This window comes from Gossypium arboreum, chromosome 7 (assembly GCF_025698485.1).
Source record: "Gossypium arboreum isolate Shixiya-1 chromosome 7, ASM2569848v2, whole genome shotgun sequence".
In the NCBI taxonomy this organism is placed as follows: Eukaryota; Viridiplantae; Streptophyta; class Magnoliopsida; order Malvales; family Malvaceae; genus Gossypium; species Gossypium arboreum.
Window position 1 is genome coordinate 84,361,807 of NC_069076.1, and position 10,245 is coordinate 84,372,051.

At 34.7% G+C, this 10,245-nt stretch overlaps 1 protein-coding gene across 1 annotated transcript; it reads right to left on the reverse strand.

Annotated features, from left to right (window-relative positions):
* Positions 1–3,193: 3,193 nt before the first annotated feature.
* On the reverse strand, positions 3,194–3,529 carry LOC108487523 (protein GL2-INTERACTING REPRESSOR 2-like). Its single transcript, XM_017791887.2, has one exon. It carries the CDS (start codon positions 3,527–3,529, stop codon positions 3,194–3,196), a length of 336 nt encoding a protein of 111 aa, XP_017647376.1.
* Between the last annotated feature and the right edge of the window lie 6,716 nt (positions 3,530–10,245).

Sequence of the window (10,245 nt, forward strand, 5' to 3'; positions counted from 1 at the left end):
ATACAGTTCAATATCAAAATAAGTATCACAGTACACATACAATTATCTTATTCATACGTCCGTCACAGAGTATCAAAGAGTTCTCATATAATCAAAATCAAATCATTCATACATTATAAAAGTCAATATCAGTGTTGGGCAACACTCACGGCCTCAAAAATAGGTTTCGGGCCTTATTTATATGTCACACGGCTTAGACACACGCCCATGTTCTTGCCCGTGTGGCTCATACAGCCTAGGCACACGCCTATGTCCTCTGTCCGTGTAGCTTTAAAGCATAAACAGTGAGTTACACGGCCTAAACACACGCCTGTGTCCCTGCCCGTGTGACTCACACGGCCTGGGCACACGCCTATGTCCTTGTCCATGTGGTTTTAAATCACAAACAGTGAGTTACACGGCCTAGACACACATCTGTGTCCTTTGCCCATGTGAACCTTACACTAAATTGAGTGCCTTACATACACCCATGAGGCTCCAAATAGATGTACAGTGAGTTACACGGCCACCCACACGGCCTGGCACATGGCTGTGCAGCTCACATGGCCTGGGCACACGCCCACGTGCCTAGCCGTGTGGCGTCGACAGCCATGTTTCTTGGCAATCGAAATTCACAAAAAATAAAGTTTTTAGCATGCACCTAAAGAGATTTTGAAGTAGAAACAACATGAAGAAATCTCGGAACCCAATTTAACCATTCAACTATAAAAATGAATCAACGCATACATTAACTTTCAAGCAAAAGTGTTGAAACCTTGACGTTAAACTTTTGACGACGAACGCTTACCGACAATTCAACAGCACTAAATCAACACAACACGTGAAGGATCACCTCCCTCCGTACTCACGCCTAAGAAAAAAAAAAGACTAATTATCAGAGAGTTTATGTAAAATAATCAAAGAATTCCCAATTTAGCAACGCAACAGAAAACTAATGAAACTTCGCAGAGGTTTAAAGATTCCGATAGAACTTACACAGAAATCTTTCAACAACTTAGGGGTCTCACTAATTCTGATATTCACTTATTGAACATAATTGAAAATGAGAAATCGAAGGAGTAAAAAGAAGAAAGAAAAAAGAAATAAAAAGGAAGAAAAGGGAAAGAAGAAGAAAGAGTATAGAATGTTAAAAAAAATGAAGCTTTTGCCTTAACCATCAACGTACTTCGGACAACAAGCAAAAATTTCCTTAATGCTTACGGTGGGATTCGAACTCAGGCCAGACAAAATACAAACAGATGCTTAACTAGTGAACCAGTAGGCTCATTCTTGACATAGACTCGTACAGGATTACACTTAACTATGTAATGTATGGATAGGGGTAGTTCTAAAAGGATAAAACTTTTAACAATGCGACTTGAACTCCAGACCTTAAACACAATAGCAGAACACAGAACCATAGATACATAAATTTAATTACTACAGATTCTCACAATTAAATCCTCAAAATTTTAGGGCGTTAAAATATTAATTAAAAATTTAACATTTTTAATCAAAAGTAATTATTGCTAGTGTGATTCTAGTGAATATTGTGTTTAAAAATTGACATATTGCATTCTCATGAAATTAAAAGTCATTTAAGTGATTTTAAGTAAAAAAATAGAATGTCGATAATGACAAGAAAAGAGATAAAAAAATAGAACACATAGATTTTACGTGGAAATTCTTTCGGGAAAAAAAATCACAGGTAGAGGAGTAGAAAATTCACTATGTCGAATTCGAATTATAAGAAAATTCACTATGTCGAATTCAAATGATTACAAGGAGTATAGACTGCATCTATTTATAGGTTTAAAAAACCTTATTTTAATCAACATTTAATAAAAGTAATGCAGTAAGATTGAAACACCTTATTCAAATCAATACCAAACACAGGAAGTAAACCCTCGGCCTTCACCCTCATGGATCCCCCTATCTTGCCATTTGTGTTTTATTTTAATAAGAATTTGGGTCACAACTCTAACATTTTTATTTTTGTGAAAGAAAATTACTTATTGTATGTTGGCTTCGTGAAAACTTTTGTGTTTAAAGTTTAGATTTATTTTTTCTAAATGTTTAACAGTAATGAAAAATATATTTTTTAAAAAAAGTCTAATAGTGAGGTATAAATTTTTTTAAATAAAGGCTTAAATTTATTTGTTTTAAATGTTGATTTGTGTTGATTTTAGTAATTGTTACAAGTGTTGGATAGAGTATCTTTTGTAGTGAAAATTAATGGATGAATAATTGTTTGATTACATATGTTGGGAAATATATTTTAACAACATTAAGAAAGAGAAAATAATTCAACGGTTTTAACATATGAAAAAGCGTCGTGAACAATTATAGAAAAAATAAACATTATTCAAATTTATTTGAGTTACATTTTCTTTACTTACTATTTTAATAATTTTGTAACTATTTTACATTTAACCGAATACATTGATTTATCCATGATTAATATTATGAGTTAGTTTATATGAGTTTAATAAACGTTTTAGTTTTAATTTAAAAAAAAATTCACCTCGCAATCCAACTTACGTGGCTCTGTCCCACTAATAATATATAAGTTGATGTAGTGTTAGTACACTAAATGATGGCACATAATCTAAAATGAATATTAATGGATTTATTTTTAAAAAATTTAAATGATATATAATTTTATTCACTATCGTCCTCCTCTAAATTTCAATCTTTTCACCGAGTAAAGCCTGATGCTTAACCCTAAGTTTAAAAGACAAGACCAGTCAATTTCAAGTTGGTTGTGGAAAGTTGAATAAGGTTGAAATGACATTCAACATATTACATAAAATTAGTTCAACTACCCTTAGTGACAGTCGGGTGCATGCATTGACATTGATGCTTTGCTATGGATGATAGGTTTATCATGTCATTTATGCCGTTTTAGATCTCATATTTCTCAAGAGTTAATTGTTATTGGTCTTGCTTAATTTGCACTACATGAACTTAATTGTTTTAATTATTCATTTATTTGAAAAAAAGAGAGAAAGCTAAATCTTCCCTTAACAAAGAAGGCAAAATGGAAGAGAAACCTAATTAAACAATTACAACACTTGATGTTGCGTATAAAGAGTTATTTTTTTCAAACATTAATTGAGCAACCAGACATCTTGATGAGTGTATGAAATTGAACAAAATAACACAAAACTTCCAACAAGCAAGCAAGAAGAATGATAGATGTTGTTGGATAGATTCAGTTGGATGGCATTTTGGAGTTATAATGGTTCAGAAAATCAAGGAAGACGGTGGTTTTACATTTAGGGCACTTCGGATTCACTTGCGCTAGCATAACGTACATGAGGCACAGAGGACATCCTACCAACACCATCGGAGTTTCTTCCTCACTACTACGGCGTTGCATCATCATCGTTGATGAGTCGTCAGTCTCCGAAGACACGCATGAACTTTCGAGTGACATCTCCGATGTGTTTGGAGACCCATTTACTTGTTGGTTATTAGGCCTAGCTGTAGGTGGTGGTAATAGATTCAACTTCAACTCAAGCTTTGGACTGTTTTCTCTTCCACTCATTCTTGTTAACTATATCCTGCTTCATAATCATATGATCACATACACAATTAAAAAAAATCAGCTAAGAAATTGATTAAACACTCACATAAAAACAAATTGAGAGAAAATTAAACTGAACCAACTTATATATAAAATTAAAAGAGGACTTGAATTACCAATTTGGAAAAGGATGTTTCAGATTGGGTTTCTCTCGTAGATTGAGATTGGGAGGGCTTTAGGCCATTATATATGCAATGATTTTCAAGGGAAGAGATGGGGATCCATTTTCTTTAATTGCTACTTAATTATGTGTAGGGGAGGAGGGTATGGTAGAATTTACACGGAAAACAGGTGGGATAATGTGTTGATTAAAAATGCTTAAAACCGAGAATGAAGAAAGCAAATATTTATAACTTTAAAAAGTTGCCAATGATTCAAATCCATATAAACATTTCTTTTTCTTTCAATAATTTTTGAAATATTGAATATGATACTCTAATTCAATGTTTTATTTATCATGTTTTTATTATAAAAATAGGTAACTGGTTTTCAAGTTTTCATTATTTGAAAACAAATTTTTAATTATATTTACTAAATATGTTTTTCAATTTTTACAAAATAGAAAATGAAAACTGTTTATGTTACTAACTTTAGTTGCTTATTTGTTTAAAATGAAAACTGCACTGGAAGTGCTAGATTGTAGTAGTCACTATGGCTTGGTATTGCGAAAACTGTGCAAACAAAATAATAGATAATACCAAAGATTTGTTTCCATAGTTCGGTTTTCCTACATCTGCGAAACCTAGTTCAATGAGTAACTCTACTATCTTTAATCACAAATACAACAAGTGATTCACACTCTATCACTTCTTAAGTATAAAGATCTCACTTTTGTCCTTAAAGATTAAAACACTCACCTCTCAATCCTTTTACTGAGAAATTAAGTAGTAAACACTCAAAAATGTTTATAGTAACAAGTTGCACTCAGTTACAAAGTAATTTAACAATGGATAGATTAGAATGCAACTGTAAAATCCAAATTTTACCGGCCCAAAATCATTCAATCTATTTTTTATTAGTCAAATTAAAATTAGCCAAACCCAATTACAATATCAGTCCATTCTTTTCCTTTTTAGTGTTTGCTTATTTATTATTATTATCCATATTTCTTTTAGACACTTTTTATTATCATTTTATTATTTATTTATCTATATCCTTTCAAACTGTAGATTATTTATTATTTATACTAATATTATTATCATCATCATCATTATTATTATTATTATTATTATTATTATTATTATTAAAACCATTTTACATAGATTTATTTATTTATTGATTTATTATTACGTTCTATTATTTTATTTATTTTATTATTTTATTTTATTTGGTTTTTACCTATTATTTTTCTTTTATATAGCTTGTTTGTTTTAGCTCTTTATTTTGTTTTATTTTCGTCTTTATTATTGTCATTCATATTACGCATTTATTATTATTCTCATTATGCATGTTAGTACCGTGATCTATTGTTTATATTTTACTACAAATTTGTATTATATTAATCTTTATCCGATACATAAATTTAAATAATAATAATAATAATAATAATAATATAAGCAATCTTTGGTATTTTGGAATTCGAAAAGTCTTTCCCTAGCTTACGGGATTTCGATTTTCTCAATGAATCCAAATAAATGAACTTTTTAAAGCATGAATTTTAAATATTCTTGGGTATTAAGAAAAGATCGTGTTCTAACTTACGGAATATGATTTCTTTCTAAAATCGAAATAAGAGAATACTTTAAAAATAAATAAATTTTTCAGTGTCTATTCTTGTATCGGGAATTTAAGATACTGTGTCCTAACTTACGGGACATAATTATTTTTCTCGATTAACGTGAAGTATGCCTTTTTCTCGAAAAAATTTCAATTAAATAATATTTTAACAAAGGATCGTATTTTTAAAATCTTTTCAAATTCTCAATTATCAACACTAAGACATTAATTAATCAACTAGGTACCAATTTTGGTTGTTACGAGGGTGCTAATCCTTCCTCGTACGTAACCGACTCCCGAACCCGTTTTTCTGAATTTTGTAGACCAAAATCATCATTTTAAATGATCAAATTGCGAGGTGATCCGATCACACCTCATAAAAAATGATTGGTGGTGACTCCCATTTTTCATTTTTGTTTTTAAAATAAAAAGTCGAACCCTCTTACGAAAAATGGTTTCAACAGCTTGGCGACTCCACTGGGGACTAAAATAAGAGAGTCAAGCCATGAGTTGATTACTTTTTGTCTTTTTGTTGAAAATTGAAAATTTGGTTTAAATTTACAATCCTTTTGTTGCATTTCATCTGTCTTTGTTGCGATCTTCATCATTTTGGTTTATATTTTCTTTACTGGGTTGAGTTTTCGATATATTTCTACACATTGCATCGCATAATCGGTCGATTTTATGCTTTTTAAGTGGGAATGAGAAACTATTCCTTCGTGAGTTCTTCACCTCCGTATAGGATAGTGGATCGCTTTCGAGATACATCTGTACCTATGTCTTCGTAAGATTTTCATCTTCGTATAGCCATAGGGAAATGTATTCTCCTGAACTGAACTCGGTTCATATGAGCCTATAATGGGTGAGGATCGAGGAATTTGCTGGTTCAGGTACCTTTACTTTAGAACTGAACCCCATATAGCGAGCCTTAAGAGCCCACCTTAGGTAGAGCCATACCAAACCCTAGTGGTTACCCGAGTAGGTACTTTACTTATTATTCTTCGCTTTCTTTAAACTATGTATGAAGTATTGACTTGTTTTGTTTTACTTTTATTGTAATTGCATGGCATTTTCATCACAAAAAAGATGTTGATTCGCATTTGGTTGCTAAATAGATAACTTGTCATTGAAAATGGGTTTCTTGATAAAGTGGAGGATAATGCGGTCGTCTGGATATAGGCCGAGACAAAGTAACAAGAGAAGGGTAATAGTCTTACAGAGGGGTACGTGTCAGAGTTGTGGGATTTTACTCGTATCAGCGTAACCCAAAATAATCTTCAAGAGATGAAAGAAATATGGGATCAATGGGATGACGAGATCAAGCAACTATTCTACTGTAATTATGGTGATTTGCCCTATCTAATGGATATCAAAGTGGACAAGCACTTATTCCGAGCTCTAGCCCAGTTTTAGAACCTTGGGTATAATTCTTTTACTTTTGGAAATATGGATTTGGTACCTACTGTGGAAGAGTACACAGCCTTGCTCCGTTGCTCGAAGATTCTAATTGGCAAGGCTTATTCCAGAGCTGCCAACGTCCCAACGTTATTAAAAAAGCTGATGAACATCACGGGAATGAGTGAACAGTGGGTTGTAGCCCGAATCAAGTAGAAAGGTGATAGTAAGTGCATTCCTTGGAGAAATTTGAGAGATTTGATCCTAGTACATCCTGATGTGAAGAAAAGGGTTGATGTTTTCACGTTAAGCATTTACGGATTGGTTATCTTCTCTAAGGCTTTGGGGCATATAGACGAGGCGATCTCCGATTTATTTGACTGACTTGATAAAAGGGTCACACCCGTTCCCGTAATTTTAGCCGAAACTTTTAGGTCCTTGAACGCGTGCAGAAGAGCGGGTGAAGAGAGATTCATCGAATGCGCACAATTCTTACTAGCATTGTTCCAAAACCATTTTTGGAAAGTGGGAAATGTCTCATATCGAATCTTTTCCGAAGACTATTCTCCGCTGAAAGAGTTAGTGGCTACGCCAAGACGAGATGATATTACAGAAGAGAAATTGATGATGATTCTCCAAAATCTGAAAGACGAATACGTCGAATGGTGAGACTCTTGGATAGTCCCTGACGAGATTCTATATCGGTGTGGTGATTTTGATTGGGTTCCCCTGGTTAGAATATGGGGGCTGTCGGGTATGCCTCTCTGCTCACGTTAAGACAGTACAGATCAAGACAGTTTACGCCAGCAACACAAGGGTTAGATCAATGCAAGTTTGTATACAAAGGAGATAATTAGAAAAAGAAAGTTCGTGAAATATCGAACACTTGGAACCGAACTCGCAGAATGAAAAGATTTGCAGCCAACCCGATGACTACCCCTGAGTATGACCGGTGGTAGGGTCAGAGAATCAAAGACAACATCCCTATGTTAGACCAAGAAAACACCCGATCAATGGAATAACACTTGTAGGTAGTCCCATCTGAGCTAGAGTTCATCAAACAGGATTTTGAGAGAAAGTTTGGAGCTAGAAAAAAGGATAGAGCAATTGGAGGAGGAGAAAATGCAGCTGGGACTAGATGTTGACCTTAAGAAATTAGAAGCTGAGAAGCTGAGAAAAGAAAAAAGTAAGGCTGAAGAGAATTTGGACAGTTTGAAAATAAACTAAAAGAAGTTGCAGAGGTCAATGAGAACCGCTGGTCTGGGAAAAACGTCAGAACAATGGCAGCAAGAAATTAAAGAGGAAAAAAGTAGAGCCAGTAAATGGGAAAGGAAAATTTGAGATGCTTAAGCGCGAGAAGACGTTCTACAAGGAAGTTTGGTAGAAATTCAAAATGAGAATGTGGGGTTAAAAACTCGGGTATCAGAGTTAGAAAGATCCCTACATCAGTATCGTAGTCTTAACTCTGTAATCGAGTTGAAGGCTAATTGGAGCAAAATTGAAGAGCTAAAAGGAAAGATAAAAGAACTCGAAATCGCGTTACAAAACTGTGAACTTCGCGTTGAACTTTTGAAAGCAAATGATGAGCAATAGCAAGAGCAACTTCATCGATCTCAGGTCTAGGTTAGGGATAGAGATTACGTCATGGGTGCAGCTTTGGCTCAAGTACGAGAGGTGGCTGATTATTTACAAACCTTAGTAGTTCAGGCTGATATACTGAGTTTGAAATACGAGTCAGAGTCAGATCGAGTTCGAGAGTTAGCTTGGCTTCTTAGGAAGGTCAAGGCCTTAAGTATTAGGGTGAGGCCTTATATGTAATCCGTTTTATGTAAAGAAATTTGTTTTCTAGAAAAGTTACTCTAATGAAATTGAATCAAAATCAATGCATTTTTTGCATGCATTTTATGCATTAGCATTACATTGCATCATGTGCATTAAATCTTACAAAGAGACCCAAAAATTATGGCAGTTACCCTGGAATATCATTACAGTACCCTAGGAAAAACTAAAGTAATGGACTAAAGATTGGAAAGATTAGAGCAAATACAAAAAGAAATGCAAGATCAGCTGCAAATACAGATGCAAGAACATTTGGCCAAAATTCAACAGGACATGAGGGATCAGATGCTAGAATCCCAAAAGAATATGATAAGCCAACTAACCCAGTTGTTGACTAGAGGGCTAGAAAAAGGAAGGAGCCCTATGGTCAATTACGGGCATGAAAATGAGGACTCTACTTATCCTCCAAGCTTTACCCCAACAAACACCCAAGCTTAACCAAACGTATATCTATAAAGGGTGTCCGTTAACATTTGGCCCCAATTTCAGACCGATACCTCGACATCAACAAGCTTCCCGACAGGTTCAGGCTCTAACCTAGAAGATCATCAAACAAATCTCGTTGTCCCTGATTTTGATGATATAGTAGAAATAGAAAAGGCGAGAGTGGAGCTCCCAAAGTAACTTGAAGACCTATGCAAATGGCTAGAAGAGAAATTCAAGGTATTAGAAAGTGCTGATCACCATTATGGAATTAATGCTAAAGACTTGAGCTTGGTTTCAGATCTAGTGCTCTCGCCCAAATTTAAGACCCTGAAGTTTGAGAAATATAATGGGACCAGTTGTCCCGAAGCTCGTATTACGATGTTTTGTCGGAGGATTACAGGATATGTTAATAATAATTAGTTGTTAATTCACTATTTTCAAGACAACCTGACCGGGGCTGTGCCAAATGGTATAATCAATTAAGCCGTGTCTAAATCAATTCATGGAATGACCTGGCACAGGCCTTCATGAAACAATATAGCAACGTAACAGATATGGCACCCGATAGAATCACAATGCAAAACATAAAGAAAAAGCCAAGCGAGAGCTTGAGGCAATATGCTCAAAGAGGGAGGGAAGTCGCCACGCAAGTCCAACCACCTCTACTAGAAAAGGAAACGACAATGCTCTTTATTAATACCCTGAAGGCTCCATTCATTAATCACATATTTAGAAGCACAACTAAGAGTTTCTCGGACATAATAATGTCTGGTGAGATGATAGAAAATGCAATAAGGTGTGAAAAAATAGAAGCTAGGGAAAACGCCAAGAGAACTGCCCCGAGAAAGAAAGAAGATGAGGTAAATAATATGAGTACGTATGACAAGTGCTATTCAAAGCCGATCACTGTAAGTCAGCCAAAGGCAGTGGCTACTAGCCATTAAGGCCCCCTAAGGCAAGAATCCAACACAAGGCAAAATACAGAAAAACTCTAATTTACGCCCATCCCAATAATGTATAGGGAGTTGTACCAAAATTTGTTTGATGCACATGTAGTATCCCCTTTCTACCTAAAACCTATGCATCATCCATTCCCCAAATGGTACGACGTGAATGCCCAATGCGAATACTATACGGGAATCACGGAACGCTAGATCGAGAATTGCACCGCTTTCAAAAAGTTAATCGAAAGACTCATCAAAATGGGCACTGTGAGATTCGATGATCCATCTGGTACAGAGAATTTGTTACCCAACCATTCTGACAAAGGGGTAAACGTAATAATCGAGAATGCAGGGAAG

Excerpts from the sequence above, each read along its gene's own strand:
- LOC108487523 (XM_017791887.2), bottom strand. The coding sequence starts at position 3,529 with ATGAGTGGAAGAGAAAACAGTCCAAAGCTTGAGTTGAAGTTGAATCTA.